Source organism: Trichomonas vaginalis, chromosome II (genome assembly GCF_026262505.1).
Source record: "Trichomonas vaginalis G3 chromosome II, whole genome shotgun sequence".
NCBI classification, from domain to species: domain Eukaryota; phylum Parabasalia; order Trichomonadida; family Trichomonadidae; genus Trichomonas; species Trichomonas vaginalis.
In genome coordinates, this window is record NC_067204.1 from 21,812,418 (window position 1) to 21,829,621 (window position 17,204).

The 17,204-nt window shown below is 32.6% G+C and overlaps 3 protein-coding genes and 3 pseudogenes across 6 annotated transcripts, besides 2 other annotated features; 4 read left to right on the forward strand and 2 right to left on the reverse strand.

Moving 5' to 3' along the window:
* Positions 1-5,406: part of a mobile genetic element that runs on past the window's edge.
* Positions 181-758, forward strand: TVAGG3_0587090 (annotated as a pseudogene). Its single transcript has one exon. A coding segment is annotated over exon 1 (578 nt).
* TVAGG3_0587100 (uncharacterized protein) lies at positions 1,710-1,955 on the reverse strand (the record flags this gene model as incomplete). The annotated part of the gene is made up of 1 exon (XM_051239357.1): positions 1,710-1,955. The coding sequence occupies one exon, from the start codon at positions 1,953-1,955 to the stop codon at positions 1,710-1,712; it is 246 nt and encodes an 81-aa protein (XP_051097181.1).
* Positions 2,461-4,034, forward strand: TVAGG3_0587110 (annotated as a pseudogene). The gene has a single exon. A coding segment is annotated over exon 1 (1,574 nt).
* TVAGG3_0587120 lies at positions 4,137-4,522 on the forward strand (annotated as a pseudogene). The gene has a single exon. A coding segment is annotated over exon 1 (386 nt).
* A 679-nt stretch (positions 5,407-6,085) lies between the features above and the next one.
* On the reverse strand, positions 6,086-6,940 carry TVAGG3_0587130 (ribonuclease H-like family; the record flags this gene model as incomplete). Its single annotated transcript, XM_051239358.1, has 1 exon — positions 6,086-6,940. One exon carries the CDS (start codon positions 6,938-6,940, stop codon positions 6,086-6,088), a length of 855 nt encoding a protein of 284 aa, XP_051097182.1.
* Positions 6,941-10,973: 4,033 nt separating this feature from the next.
* Positions 10,974-14,852: a mobile genetic element.
* Positions 14,853-14,938: 86 nt separating this feature from the next.
* TVAGG3_0587150 (ribonuclease H-like family) lies at positions 14,939-16,276 on the forward strand (the record flags this gene model as incomplete). Its single annotated transcript, XM_051239359.1, has 1 exon — positions 14,939-16,276. One exon carries the CDS (start codon positions 14,939-14,941, stop codon positions 16,274-16,276), a length of 1,338 nt encoding a protein of 445 aa, XP_051097183.1.
* Between the last annotated feature and the right edge of the window lie 928 nt (positions 16,277-17,204).

Genomic DNA, 17,204 nt, shown 5'->3' on the forward strand with positions numbered 1-17,204 from the left:
CCTATTGAGTCAAAAATAACCATAGTAAATGACAAAGATGCTATAAGATATGCCATCAGAAACTACAACCATATAGTGAAGTTCGAAGGTTTGGATGGTTCAGATAAAACTATTTTCAAGCTAACGAAAAGCATTTGCAGACACTTTAACTTCTGTCCACTTGGTGTTAACATTCTGTCTATGTCGAAGAGAATAATGTGTGAAGTATTCTGTACTGCTGAGGACTTAGGAATGGACATCTTTTATAGCGATACGGACAGTATGCATCTCTACAATGAAGATATCCCTCGTTTAGCTGAAGAGTTTGAGAAACGTTATGGAAGAGTTCTCATTGGTAAAAACCTTGGTCAATTTCATAGCGACTTTGCAGAAATCACAAAAGATAAACAAAGTTTAGCATACAAGTCAATATTTTGTGGAAAGAAGACTTACATAGACTTACTCACGAATGATTTAAATGAAGTTGCATTTCACTGCAGAATGAAAGGCGTGAAGCAAGATGTTATTGCTTTAACCGCTAATGAAATGTTTCCTGACTCTGTTCAGTGTTTCTATGATGAAGATAAAGGTTTAATGGTTCCGCAAGGAAAATTTGACAAAGACTCTGAGTTCAGTGTTATGAAGTTATATACAAAGCACTTTATGACGGTCAAGAGATTGGATTTGACTTATGTAAGTCATGTCAACCTTGCTTTGAAGAGAAGTTTAACTTCTCAATAACGACTAAAACAAGCTTTATTCGTAAGTTGAAGTTCTGAGGTCATTTATTTTTGTCAGCAATGAGGTCATTCGTGATAAAAATAAAAACTAGCGGCAAGGCGAAGCCCATGTGGTCATTTACAATACTGCGATGGTAGAGTTTAAGAGTTGTGCTTCAATGTAGAGACAGTCCTTATGGTCTGGAGGTAAGAACACTGGGCAGTTATGGTCATGAGTGGAGAACATGTCTATCCAAAACTCACGATTGAAGCCAGTTAATTTTATAGTATTTAGGGTTAGGAAGTGGTGAAGTTCTTGTATGACCAATGAACTCATTTTCAACTCCCTTACTTAAGTTTGAATATAATATAGCTTGCTTTCTATCCCAAATGCCTGGAAATCTAATTTCGGAAAAATCATTTTTCCTCGGAAGCATTGCATCATAATTGAAAACATTCTTGAAATCATCACTTGGTTCAGAGATTTTGAATCTTATACGTAATGGATTTTCTTTCTTTTTAGCGACTTCATTGAATGGTGAGAATACAATGAATTGACAGTCATGTGTTCCATCTTCATTTTATTAAAATCGTAATGAAAGTCTATAATTTTCTACACCTTCTTCTTTCAGTTGTGCAAGAAACTCACGTAAAGGCTGTAAAGTTTGTACTTCAATGTTAAACTTTTTTGAAATTTTCGTAAATGAATCATACAGTCTTCAACGTTGTATCGTCTTTAAAGTATTTGTATATGTGAATGTTTTGGGCGCTTAAAGACTGTTCGTCATTTTCTATCTCGACTTGAAGTATAAAGTCAACCTTTCTGAAAGCACGTGTTATATACATAGATGTTATGCCAATGTACTTCTCTTCATTTATGTTCACAATCCAGTCTGTTGGAAACTTAAACGTTACTCTGTTCCCCTTTATTTTGACGTCAGGGTTTTCACTACTGAACGCAACAGATAAAGGTATTTGTCTATACATTTAATTCGGATAAAAATAAACCATTTACTCTTTCTTTGCTTTTGCTTCAGCTTCTTCTCTAGCTTTCTTCGCCAGCAAACGTGGGTTCTTTTGTCTTCCAGCAGCTAATGCAGCAAGTTGTTTTTCACTAAGTTTTCTCTTTGGTCTCTCTGGCTTTTGTTCTTGTTTTTGTTCCTTCAGTTCGGATAAAATTTGCTCACGAATTTCTTTCTTCAATGCTTCAACATCTATGACCCCTTGGGTCTTGTCCGTAGGGCTTGTCTGAGTCATTTGACTGCAGATAAAAAACAAAATTAAAACTTTAACCGATGTAAAATGAGCTTGTCAAAATCAGAGCGAGAGTCTATTATATTAAATGACGCAAGAGGAATACAACATCCTTTCTATTACGTAAGTCAGAGTAAAGATGGTAAAATATACGTAAGAAAAAGAAAGGTTCCATTAGCGAATGCAGAAAGCGACAACATTAAGGTGCATGGCAAGGGTGAAGTCCACGAAGCCCATATAAAACCTTCTGTTCAAACTGAGCACCATAGAACCAGAAGAAAAGAAGCCAGATGTACTTTCAATAACGAACCAAGAGCTTATTGCAAAGTTCGTGAATTTCATTGAAAAACAAACCGAGTCAAAGAACCCTGACCCACCAGTGAAAGAAGTTGAGACAAAAGAGAATGTACAGTTCATTGAAAATGTCAAGAAACAACTTCCACCACGAATGCCAAGAAGAAGAGTGAGAATAATGAAGTAAATAGATATTTTTATCTGAAGTAAATACATGCAGAACGAACAGCTAAACGAATTTACTCCAGCAGAGCATATTCATCAGATTCGCTCATATTTCGATATCATAGACAATGCAGTTCAAATTGGTGACACTAATAGAAAATATTCTGACGCAAAGATTCCATCACAACCTGGAACTGCTAAAGATAACACATGGGTAACATTCAATCTCTCACCTCCTGGTGAAAATATGTTGGACCTTTACAATACATTCATTACGTATAAAATGGAAGGTCAATTTATTGTAGATAAAGAAATTGGTTCAGGTTCCAATAAAACAAACCCACCAGGATTTTGGATTGGTTTCGATGACGCTTTCTATGCAGTTGCTGGATATCAAATCCTTGCAAATGGTCGTATCGTATATTCTCAAGACAACGCAAGAGAAGAAGCATATATAACTTCAAACTCACAAACTACCGAACAAATAAAGAAAGTAGATGTTTTCTCAAAGACTCGACATGAAGATGTATGGAGTCATTCGGGAACATGCAGAACAGGACAAATTGTTAGTGGTCCAATTACAGCAGGAAAATCATTTGATTTTAAGCTTCGTTTAAGAATTCCTGTTAGAAGATTCCTTCCATTAGAAGCTATTCGATTTATTCCAGCTTTTGCAGGAAACATTCAGCTTAAAGTAAAGTTCAGTAGCGACGCCTTACAATGCACATCTATATCTGTAAATGATATCATTGCTTTCAATCCAACTCTTAAAGTTGCATTTGCTTCAGATTCAAATCCACCGACAAATAAATTTGTTCCATGGAATGAACCATTCACTATGATAACGAAGGCAGTAGAAGCTAGTGGAACAGTTACTATTACAACTGTAACCCAGCAACTATTTCGAACAAAGATGGATTTTAATGAATGTTTCATTCATCCAAAGTCATTCTCTTTAGACCCTAACATTTATACAGAACTTGTAGAACATTATACAAACGAGGCTTTATGTTTTCCTGTTAAAGTTATGGATTGGATTCCTATGGACGGTTCATTCTCAAAGAATACAGATAGTTCAAGTGCAACATTTACAGCAGCTTATACGCCTATTAATGTTAAAAGTATTTGGGCACTATTTAGAAAGAAAGACAACTATTATGTTAATTTTGAGAACCCTAAGTTTAAATATCTTCAGCTTTCCATGGGAGCTTATGGAAATATGCCTGCAGAACCTGAAAAATCATATGGACCTGTATTTTATGAAATGGTTGCGAACGCTTGCAATACAAACAATGATATGATAGGATTTAATGAAGATGTTATGAGGTCATTGGTGGATGATGGTAGTGTGGAACATAAATGGGATAGCTATGACAACACACATTTCTTATGTGGTTTTCCAACAGAAGTGGACTTTTGCTTCCAGCAAGGTCAAACATCTACTGCTCCAATAACATACAAATTGTCTGTTAAAGGACCTATTGAACTAGCAACTGAAAATGTACCAAAGCCACTTATTGGATTTATGAGGGATTGTTGCTTTGCCATTCAGGTGCGTGCTAATGGCATCCCATAATAAGATTAGATGACTATAACTTAGCTACGGACGACAGTGAGGAATAAAGGATGAACGTTTATTTTTAAAGCTTATAAATGAGTTCTTCATCAAGCTCTCGTGAACCTTCACCATCTATGAAACAAACTTTACCAAACGATTATGGAGCACCTATTGAATATTTCTTACGAGCTGCACAATGGCAAAGAGCAGTCTCACCAAGGTTAGGTGTTCCACCAGCTCCTGTCAAAAATAGCATTTGGTCAAGTCCTTATATAAATATGGTCTCCCACTAGGTTTGCTAGCTACAGCAGGAGCAGTTATGATGTTGAAAAGAAATAAAGCAAATGTTGTAAATAATACTGAAGTAGCTGAAGTTAAACAAACTCCAACACCTTCGCCAAAACCAACGCCTTCACAAGCAAAACCTTCAATGACTCCTGAACCTATGGAAGTACAAACTCCTATTCAAAAGTCAACTCCTAAACCGACTCCAACATTTAAACCAGAACCTACTCCTCAAATAAATCGTAAAACTCCTACGTTTCCTTACTGAAAAAATAACGTTATTTTTTATTTAATATTAAAATTTTTATTTGATTGAAATGACAAATAAAGTCACTGAAGCAATGAAACAAAAGTTTTTGGTAGAATACATTAAATCAGGAACTATTCCAGAAGGTTTTTACATTCATACTATGAAGGATGGTAGAGTTCAGTTTAGAAAGATAAAGCAACCATTAGATAAAGAAGGAATTTTGAGAAAGATTAAACTTCATGAGGACAACATTGCTGAACTTAAGAAGAAGTTAGAAGAGTTGGAGAAAGGAAGAGAGTTATAAAGCAATGAATTCAACAGGGTGAAAAAACAGGTGAAAAAAGAGGTGAGATCTCACCACTTCACCTAAATATATTTTTGTGCTATGTTTTCATACGTGTGAGGGTGGTGATATAAATGTTTTATTTTATTTTTATATAAATGACAGAACAAAAGCAACTCATACAAATCGAAAAATATAACAAACATACATTTAAACATTTATTCTTCCTTCCTGAGTATAACATGTTCTTTACACTTCATCCTAGACCAGTAGATTATACATTGACTGTGTATAAAGATTGTCATGGTAGTTTTATAAAAACTTATGATGATGAAGGTAAGTTAACAAGACTATGCATTTCAAAACTTGAGAAACTTTATGACTTCAAGTATGACTACAATAGAGTTAACATTGACGATGAAGATATAGAAGAAATTTATGAGAACGTTTATTTTTTCATTAGTGAGTTCGTTAGTGAGGTGAAATGGTTGGCGGCTTTGTAAATATTTAAGGTTAAGTTAGTGTTGTCGTTTGTGTTGTAAAATATACGTTAACGGTTTCGTAAAGTGTCAAATTCACATATAATGGGTAAGGAGGCGCGCAGTGCCTCCGTACCCAAGATAGGTGTACTAACTCAAAACACTTCATTCTTATAGATGTTGATTCACTAAAGTGTGATTCTATTTATATGAGGTAGGGGCATGAGGCTCGGCAAGTCTTATTGCTTTTTACCTCAATTTAGGTATTAAATAATTATAATGATTCATAGTGGCCGCTGCTGACTGGCCATCAGCAGTCCCCTGGCCAAGATTAATATAATTATTTAATACTTATCCAGTTTTACATCAATAACAACAAAGCTAATCAATCATCATTCAGAAATGCGGGAAATTACTACTAATATTAAAGATTGATAGACATTAGGCTGGCCACCTTCTGTCTAATATCTTTACGAATAAAAATAATACTTTTTAAAACAAATTATTTAATAAATTTTATTAAAAAACAAAATCAAATATCAAATTGATCATCATTCAACTTGATGAAGAAGCGGCATGCTACATATTCTTCTTTGCATGATTCGTTCATTGAATTTCTTGTCTTTCGCAATTCAGATATTACCCGTTCTACATCTGCTTCACTGCACGAAAGTGACATCATCCTTTTTCCAATTGGTCTTATTGCTTTTAGTTGCTTTATGCCATTCATGTACCAAAACTTGCCATCATTTTGAGCAAGATGATGACCATTTATAAGATGGGGATCATCTTGCTCTATGAAGAAATCGTAAGCATCAATCAATTCCTTGGCTCTATCGTCTTTATTGATCGTTGGATCAACTGTTGATTCGGCAATTGCTCTTTGTCTGAGGATTTTATCATGAATGTGTATAGATCTTTTATCTCTTCATCTACAACATCCCAGACCAAGGAATTCCTCGAACCATCGGCATTTGTTTCGGCTGCATGATCGTCGTTAAGCATTTGTTCCTCTTCTGCTTGCTGGATCTCTTCATCATGCTCGGCTACCTCGTCAACACGTTCTGTTCGTTCTTCTTCAAGGATTTCACCGAGTTTCTCAAATGTGATCTCGCGATTGATGATCCTCAGGGAAGGAATCGTTGGGACTTGCACATCTTTCAACTGCATTATAGGTGGATAGCTTGTCTTTCCTCCAAAACCCTTCTTGTCTCTGATGATCTTCCTTGCTAACGGTGTAAAGCCGAAAGCAAACCGAAGCAAATCAATTCTACCATATTCTTTCATATCATTTTTGAATATTGTAGTGATTGATCGGAGAATCTCTTCACCATCTGGCGTTAATCTTCCTGCCATTTCATCCAACATCCCTTGGCACTGTTGTATCATCAGGAATGCATAAGCACCCATGGACTTGTTGGATTCCAGCCATAATTGAAGTTGCTTTAATGGCTTGAATATCATTAAAGCATCTTTAAAGAGTGGAGGAATTCCATCACGTGTCCATTGTAACTGTTCACGTGTAGCTCTGGAAAGGGATAGTGGAAGATCTCCACTTCTTAAAGCAGTATTAATTGTTTCCAGATTATCAAAGATGAAAAACAGAGTATCATATATGTAGAGCCAGCGAGTTTCCGGGATTGATGGAACCCTGATCTTGTATCTCGCTCTCATATCGTGATTCTTAAAGATAATGATAATCTGGTGAACTCTATTCATCAGTTCATTCAACAATGGACATTGCTTACGTGCGTGGACAATAGCATTGTTCAAGACGTGGTTAAGGCAACGAATGTACACGGTTTGTAAGCCAGGGAAAAGGGCTCCTTCTGGCCTCCAGTGGCAGAGTCCTTTAACCTGGGCTGGCAAACCATCTCCGACTACTCCAGCTACGTGGTTTTTATTAACCTTAAGAGAATCAAACCACGTATGGTAGTCCTCGTATGTCCAATTAGTCGAAATTGTTGTGTCGAAGAATTGGTGGCGATCTGTTTTGCCTGGATTGCACACACAAGAGAATAGACCATGACGGCTGCCGTGTGTTCCGCAGTCCAGGGAAATTGAGAAGATGCGGAATTCCTCGCAGAACTTTAGGCCCCGAGAGGAGTCTGTTTTGCCTAAAGTAATCAATGCCTCTCTGACACCGCGCCGTGTGAACTCAATGTCTGGGATTGTAAAGTTGATGCCCTGTTCGCGATTGACTTTATTTTTAAGCCATTTGGCGAAGCTCTCTAGGAAGCTTTTAAATGCTGGCTTCATTGTGGCATAAAGGCTTATATCTAGGCTCGCAATAAGCCTGGCAATGATCTCTTCTAACGAAGGATCATTACCAGAGCCAACTGCTTGCTGAGTATTCTCAACTTGGTGCTCAGCAGGAACGTAGTTGGGCATTGGGAGTAAAAATTTGCACTTATGATCTTTAAAATCATTTTTCCTGCTTTTTTTAATGCATCGCACGAACTGCCCTTGAACTAATGTTTCACTACATTCGGCACAGTATGTAAAGAGCCTTCCTTTGTCTGATTGATTAGGCTCATTCTCATAATAGCCGATCGTAGTGAAACATTTTTTCCACACTTTGTTTCCAATGTTTCAGGAGTTGGTGGATATTTCGTCTTCTTAAATGGAATCCACTCATCATATACATGAGGATCCCATGCAGTCATAATAAAAATAAAGCTTTTTGAATATATTCAATTTTTAAATGATATTTTCACGGGTTAAATATAAAATAAAGAATAAGATGTAAATTATTAAAATATTTAATTTTAAATTTTGAACCCGTGATAAATATTTTTTTGCATTGTTATTAATAATGAAAAATAAAGCTTATTTCAATGAAAATTGTTCTGCAAATTTATTTCACTTTTGACCTCACTTTTTCCGTAATTCAATTTTTTACTTTTAATATTTTAGATCTTCATAATATCATTTGAAAAATTAACCATATAAAAAAATCAAGTTATCAATTCACTTTTTCCGTAATTCAAAAATCAAAAATATAAATAATATATCTTTTTATCAAATATTATTATTATATTCTATGAAAAATGAGGTCCGGAAATTTTGCGGATTCCCGTAACTCAATTTTACGGAAAAAGTGCAGTAAACTATTCAAAATACGGGAAAATTGGTGTAAACTAATGATTTTACGGTAAAATCACGGAAAGTCCCGGAAGAATATATGTGCCTATATGAAATTATACAAAAATGAATCAAACGCATTTTAAAAGATTGTTCTTGTATTATAAATGCTATTCGCAGATTTATTAGTTGAAGAAAATTACCAAATTTTTGCCGATTTACAAAAAATGATTTACAAAGCATATTTTTATAAGGCTTAAAAACTCTTTAAAATGTGACCGGTGACGGAAATCCATGGTAACCAACCGCGGTTCCCGTTTGGACTGCCATAAAAATTTGTCTTTTTTCCCCATATCTCATATGAATATTTTGGATTATTATGATAATTTATTTTTAATGACATATTTCATGTTATTCATATAATGGTTTGTTTTAGGGAATGAATGAGAATATATTTATTTAAAAAAAGAGAAAAGGTATTAGAATATATTTTTATTTGAGCGTATTTAAAAGGTTCTATTTCAAAAACTTTATGTAGTTTGCTTTTGTAAGCAACGTAAAACAACATCTTCAAGTTATTTGTTGCAATTCGGGGATTAATCGAGAATTTTTGCTGTATATTAGTTATAAATTTGTTTTTAGTAGATAAATTCGTCATGTTCCCGTTTGTAACTCATTTTGTTTTTGCTTTATTGATGAAATTTCAATTTGTTGAGTGAATATCGACAAATTTGTTAAATCTTGTTTTAAGCGCAGCAGCAATATTTAGAGTCTATTAATCATATCTAGACTTTCAGTATTTTGCATTATTTTTATGGTTGAGGTTAAAACAATCGCCTAACTAAGTAACGCACGTATGTAAAATGACTTTTTCGCGAAAACGGTCTTGCAGATTTTTATGAGAGTAAGATATCAATATATACAACAATTGAGGATTAATCTTATTGCAGTGGCTTACGATTTTCATCGTTCAAAGTATCGTGGCAGATTATTAAATTTTAAGGTATACAATTTCCATTGTAGAGCTTTATATTTTGAAAGAATAGAACGATTGGATATATTCTTATTAAGTATAAATGACATCGATTTTAAATTGCATATATGTCAACACTGTTTCTGAAATTAATGTAAATACAAAGTAATAAATTACTATGCATTATGGCATTCCAAACGGGAACCGCGGTTGGTTACCATGGATTTCCGTCACCGGTCACATTTTAAAGAGTTTTTAAGCCTTATAAAAATATGCTTTGTAAATCATTTTTTGTAAATCGGCAAAAATTTGGTAATTTTCTTCAACTAATAAATCTGCGAATAGCATTTATAATACAAGAACAATCTTTTAAAATGCGTTTGATTCATTTTTGTATAATTTCATATAGGCACATATATTCTTCCGGGACTTTCCGTGATTTTACCGTAAAATCATTAGTTTACACCAATTTTCCCGTATTTTGAATAGTTTACTGCACTTTTTCGTAAAATTGAGTTACGGGAATCCGCAAAATTTCCGGACCTCATTTTTCATAGAATATAATAATAATATTTGATAAAAAGATATATTATTTATATTTTGATTTTTGAATTACGGAAAAAGTGAATTGATAACTTGATTTTTTTATATGGTTAATTTTTCAAATGATATTATGAAGATCTAAAATATTAAAAGTAAAAAATTGAATTACGGAAAAAGTGAGGTCAAAAGTGAAATAAATTTGCAGAACAATTTTCATTGAAATAAGCTTTATTTTTCATTATTAATAACAATGCAAAAAAATATTTATCACGGGTTCAAAATTTAAAATTAAATATTTTAATAATTTACATCTTATTCTTTATTTTATATTTAACCCGTGAAAATATCATTTAAAAATTGAATATATTCAAAAAGCTTTATTTTTATTATGACTGCATGGGATCCTCATGTATATGATGAGTGGATTCCATTTAAGAAGACGAAATATCCACCAACTCCTGAAACATTGGAAACAAAGTGTGGAAAAAATGTTTCACTACGATCGGCTATTATGAGAATGAGCCTAATCAATCAGACAAAGGAAGTCTCTTTACATACTGTGCCGAATGTAGTGAAACATTAGTTCAAGGGCAGTTCGTGCGATGCATTAAAAAAAGCAGGAAAAATGATTTTAAAGATCATAAGTGCAAATTTTTACTCACAATGCCCAACTACGTTCCTGCTGAGCACCAAGTTGAGAATACTCCGCAAGCAGTTGGCTCTGGTAATGATCCTTCGTTAGAAGAGATCATTGCCAGGCTTATTGCGAGCCTAGATATAAGCCTTTATGCCACAATGAAGCCAGCATTTAAAAGCTTCCTAGAGAGCTTCGCCAAGTGGCTTAAAAATAAAGTCAATCGCGAACAAGGCATCAACTTTACAATCCCAGACATTGAGTTCACACGGCGCGGTGTCAGAGAGGCATTGATTACTTTAGGCAAAACAGACTCCCCTCGGGGCCTAAAGTTCTGCGAGGAATTCCGCATCTTCTCAATTTCCCTGGACTGCGGAACACACGGCAGCCGTCATGGTCTATTCTCTTGTGTGTGCAATCAAGGCAAAACAGATCGCCACCAATTCTTCGACACAACAATTTCGACTAATTGGGAGATATAAAAATTGCTCACATTTGCTCACATTTTGGCACTTTTTTTGTACGTTTGTCAAAAAATTGTGAGGAAGATCTCACAAAAATAGTCAAAATGTGAGCAAATTTTGAGAAGTGCTCACATTTTGACATACGATTATTTTCATACGTTTTTTTGATGAATTCTAATAAAACTTCATTACCACTTTCAGAACGAAGCGTAACTTTTCAGCACGTAACGCTCTATCATGTGTAGTGACATATTATTCAAAAAAACTCAGATTGCTTATCTTATAATAACAATTTCATTAGAAAAAATGCACGATTTCACGCTAAAACTTTGAAGCAATTCTTAAATTCGGATAAAAAATCGATATGTATTACACTTTAAACTTCAAAAAATGGTTCAAAATTTAGACTTAGTTTATCTTAACAATATAGCAGATTTTAAGCCGAACAAGTAGGAGTAATAGAAATAGCTCTTGAAAATAATTACAATTAGTAATATGTAAGTCAAAGTTCGAGTATTCTAATAAATAAACGTTCCGGATTTTCTTTACTACAAGAATCAATACTTAATATATAGAAGCAACAGTAAAAACTTATTAGAGATTCAAAAAGAAAGTTGACTAAAGAGAATCTTTTTATATAAGTAATTTTATTTTTTTGAAATACGAGATCGAATAAACATGTATTTTATTTTATTACTATAATAATACGTTTTTACATAGTAAGAAAGTTTAGAGACTGAAATGAAATTAAAAATTGAGAAAAAAATAAAGCTTTTCTATAAAAATTCATATTAATATATAGTATAATGATATTACAATTTATTGATAGTTGTGTTAGAAAAAAGGTACATTCACTATTTTTGACAAAATTTTAAATTTTCATGGGGTTGTAAATCTTATAATAACTAGATGAATAAGGAATAAATCCCAGTATGATGTGCATCATTATATTAAACACTATATGTAAGGCTGGTGATTCTATTAACACTTATGAAGATCTATAGTATTTGAGCAGATAAATTTGATAATTTCCAAAACTCTTATATTTCAAAATTAAAGTGTGCGAATGCATTTAAATGAGAGCAAAAAGAGATTGATGCTGTTAAAACTATGTGTTAATTTGCAATTATTTCGCATCACAAGAACTACCCAGTAAATTCGGCTATCTTTCTTTGCAATTATTCTCCATTATACATATAATATAATGGTTAGGGTTTGAAGAAAAGTTACTAGAGAATTATTGACTTTTGAAATAATGCAGAATTTTACTTGAAGAAATCATTAATTTATGAGTTCCAAATTGCTAAGCATGACGAAGGATCATTAAATTTGCTACAATTAAATACACTTATTGCAGAATTAAGATTTTTGAAATTAAAAGTTTGAAATATTGCCTTTTTGAATAAAAATTTAAATTTTATTATATAATCATGATAATATCTTATAGAAATTAAAAGAAAATATTTTAAACCATTCAAATATTTTGAATGTCTTATCAATTTAAAATATTAAAAGATAGCTTGATTTTATCATCATTAGTTGTTATCAAAGTTTTCTTCTTTTATGAACAACAGTAAATGATTTGTTAATTACTTGTCTTCCTTTTTCGCAGCAAAATCGAAAGTTATGATGATAATCTTGCTCTCAATTTTGAAACTCTCTGATTTACAAGTAAGCATTCCTTTGGAAAAGCAGTCCTATTCTGTTTTCAAGATATTTTAAAGCCTCAATTTCATACAATGCGCAGATCTATTCGAAATTGCAAGAACTCTCAAGAAAAATGCAGCAGCAAAGAAGATTCCATAGTTTCTAGCATCAAAAATTTACAACCTTAATACAACAGTTAAAGAGAAGCTCGAAAAGAAAATATTTAACCATAAAGCTGGAAACCATTCGATATCTACTATTGGATCTAATAAAAAGTTAATTATAACATATTTAACATGCTATTTGTTGACTTTGTTCCATTATATTACCATATATATCTTTTTGAAATCTAAAATATTTTTACAATTTTAACCATGTGTTGTTGAAACCATATATCAATCTTAGCTAAAGTATAGTTTATGAGTCTGTCACCATCTAACGTATGAATTTTCAAAAATGTCAAATATGTTCATTTTTTCTGTAGATTCAGCCATAATTTCACGTTGTTATACTATTCAACTATTATTTAATATTTTTATCGATTTAAATATATGATGAGATGCTTAGTTCTCCTGGAAATCGATTTTTAATCGCAATTTTAACTTTCCAAAAAAATTCAAAAATAAAAATCCCTCTCAATTTTCTAAGTTTTATAACTCGCCAAATCTCTAGCCAATTTTTTTGGCCCGTATAAATATTGTTTAGCACTATATAGGGATGCTATTTATCATATTTTCATCCCATTTTACTGTTATCGCCTAGTGAATGTACCTTTGTTAGAAAAAATATACAACTAAAATGTCAGTTTTAAAAAATTTAAAAATTATATTAAAACAATAGTCATTGAGGATGGTTAATTGCAAAAACTCAAGAAACTATCATTATCTCTCTTTGCTTAACACATCTACAACTGGAAACATCATTCCAAATGAAGTTCCTCAGTCTCGTCAAAATTTCTCTCTCATCTACAACAAGCTTAACTCAAAACTCAAGAAACTATCATTATCTCTCTTTGCTTAACACATCTACAACTGGAAACATCATTCCAAATGTTGCATTCAAGAATCCTATTATTATTCTTTCTTTCAATCTTTTATATTTACTCTTTAAATTCTAATATAATATAAATTCTTCATTTCCTTTGTTTAAACTTTTTTCATTTTAATACCATTTTATCAGATAGTAATTTTTGTTTTTCTCTGACCAAAAATCTTCTCAATTTAACTCCACCTTCACAAAAATTCATTGAGTTCTCTCAAAATTCTTGTATTTTTGGTATACTTAAAGTATCATCTTCAAATATTTTTTTGGAGAAAATTGACTTTGCATAATATCGTAATACTTTTTAAGGCAGATAGATTTACCGTAAGTTGAAGAACTTTTAATTTGAACAGAAATTATTCAACAAATATTCTTTTTATTTGATCAATAAATTGTAATATCATTATACTATATATTAATATGAATTTTTATAGAAAAGCTTTATTTTTTTCTCAATTTTTAATTTCATTTCAGTCTCTAAACTTTCTTACTATGTAAAAACGTATTATTATAGTAATAAAATAAAATACATGTTTATTCGATCTCGTATTTCAAAAAAATAAAATTACTTATATAAAAAGATTCTCTTTAGTCAACTTTCTTTTTGAATCTCTAATAAGTTTTTACTGTTGCTTCTATATATTAAGTATTGATTCTTGTAGTAAAGAAAATCCGGAACGTTTATTTATTAGAATACTCGAACTTTGACTTACATATTACTAATTGTAATTATTTTCAAGAGCTATTTCTATTACTCCTACTTGTTCGGCTTAAAATCTGCTATATTGTTAAGATAAACTAAGTCTAAATTTTGAACCATTTTTTGAAGTTTAAAGTGTAATACATATCGATTTTTTATCCGAATTTAAGAATTGCTTCAAAGTTTTAGCGTGAAATCGTGCATTTTTTCTAATGAAATTGTTATTATAAGATAAGCAATCTGAGTTTTTTTGAATAATATGTCACTACACATGATAGAGCGTTACGTGCTGAAAAGTTACGCTTCGTTCTGAAAGTGGTAATGAAGTTTTATTAGAATTCATCAAAAAAACGTATGAAAATAATCGTATGTCAAAATGTGAGCACTTCTCAAAATTTGCTCACATTTTGACTATTTTTGTGAGATCTTCCTCACAATTTTTTGACAAACGTACAAAAAAGTGCCAAAATGTGAGCAAATGTGAGCAATTTTTATATCTCCTAATTGGACATACGAGAACTACCATACGTGGTTTGATTCTCTTAAGGTTAATAAAAACTACGTAGCTGGAGTAGTCGGAGATGGTTTGCCAGCCCAGGTTAAAGGACTCTGCCACTGGAGGCCAGAAGGAGCCCTTTTCCCTGGCTTACAAACTGTGTACATTCGTTGCCTTAACCACGTCTTGAACAATGCTATTGTCCACGCACGTAAGCAATGTCCATTGTTGAATGAACTGATGAATAGAGTTCACCAGATTATCATTATCTTTAAGAATCACGATATGAGAGCGAGATACAAGATCAGGGTTCCATCAATCCCGGAAACTCGCTGGCTATACATATATGATACTCTGTTTTTCATCTTTGATAATCTGGAAACAATTAATACTGCTTTAAGAAGTGGAGATCTTCCACTATCCCTTTCCAGAGCTACACGTGAACAGTTACAATGGACACGTGATGGAATTCCTCCACTCTTTAAAGATGCTTTAATGATATTCAAGCCATTAAAGCAACTTCAATTATGGCTGGAATCCAACAAGTCCATGGGTGCTTATGCATTCCTGATGATACAACAGTGCCAAGGGATGTTGGATGAAATGGCAGGAAGATTAACGCCAGATGGTGAAGAGATTCTCCGATCAATCACTACAATATTCAAAAATGATATGAAAGAATATGGTAGAATTGATTTGCTTCGGTTTGCTTTCGGCTTTACACCGTTAGCAAGGAAGATCATCAGAGACAAGAAGGGTTTTGGAGGAAAGACAAGCTATCCACCTATAATGCAGTTGAAAGATGTGCAAGTCCCAACGATTCCTTCCCTGAGGATCATCAATCGCGAGATCACATTTGAGAAACTCGGCGAAATCCTTGAAGAAGAACGAACAGAACGTGTTGACGAGGTAGCCGAGCATGATGAAGAGATCCAGCAAGCAGAAGAGGAACAAATGCTTAACGACGATCATGCAGCCGAAACAAATGCCGATGGTTCGAGGAATTCCTTGGTCTGGGATGTTGTAGATGAAGAGATAAAAGATCTATACACATTCATGATAACAATCCTCAGACAAAGAGCAATTGCCGAATCAACAGTTGATCCAACGATCAATAAAGACGATAGAGCCAAGGAATTGAGTGATGCTTACGATTTCTTCATAGAGCAAGATGATTCCCATCTTATAAATGGTCATCATCTTGCTCAAAATGATGGCAAGTTTTGGTACATGAATGGCATAAAGCAACTAAAAGCAATAAGACCAATTGGAAAAAGGATGATGTCACTTTCGTGCAGTGAAGCAGATGTAGAACGTGTAATATCTGAATTGCGAAAGACAAGAAATTCAATGAACGAATCATGCAAAGAAGAATATGTAGCATGCCGCTTCTTCATCAAGTTGAATGATGATCAATTTGATATTTGATTTTGTTTTTTAATAAAATTTATTAAATAATTTGTTTTAAAAAGTATTATTTTTATTCGTAAAGATATTAGACAGAAGGTGGCCAGCCTAATGTCTATCAATCTTTAATATTAGTAGTAATTTCCCGCATTTCTGAATGATGATTGATTAGCTTTGTTGTTATTGATGTAAAACTGGATAAGTATTAAATAATTATATTAATCTTGGCCAGGGGACTGCTGATGGCCAGTCAGCAGCGGCCACTATGAATCATTATAATTATTTAATACCTAAATTGAGGTAAAAAGCAATAAGACTTGCCGAGCCTCATGCCCCTACCTCATATAAATAGAATCACACTTTAGTGAATCAACATCTATAAGAATGAAGTGTTTTGAAGCTGAAATAATATTGAATAGAAATTAATTTTTTCTGAAATTTTGAATGAAATTATGGGAAATAAAAAAATTACTAAATATTGTATTCATACAAATATATTATTTTAAAGGAAAAATAGATGCTGATAGAAACGATGAAAATTTTTGAAAACTTTACAATTAATTTATGTTCGTTAACCACAGAGCTTGCAATCCAAAGCTCACGTTAGACAACAAGAGTCATGAAGTCTCATACTAAGGGATATCCAACATATATTTTAATAATCTAATGTTTGTGACAAATATTGGGAAGAAACGTTTTTCCCGAAAAATAATCGTCTTTTGATGTTTTTCCCGAAAATCGTTCCGATCATGACGATAGACCTCCAGGAATATGAAATATTTGTTTTTGTTAAATTCTATGTATGCAATTAATCAGGGTATACCTTGAAGTTATTAGATCTAAGCAGATGAAGGATCTTTGTTTTTTATATAAGATTATATAATTTGATTATATTGATTTACAATGTAAATCTGTAATATTTTATATAATTTGTTGTTTTGATCCATTA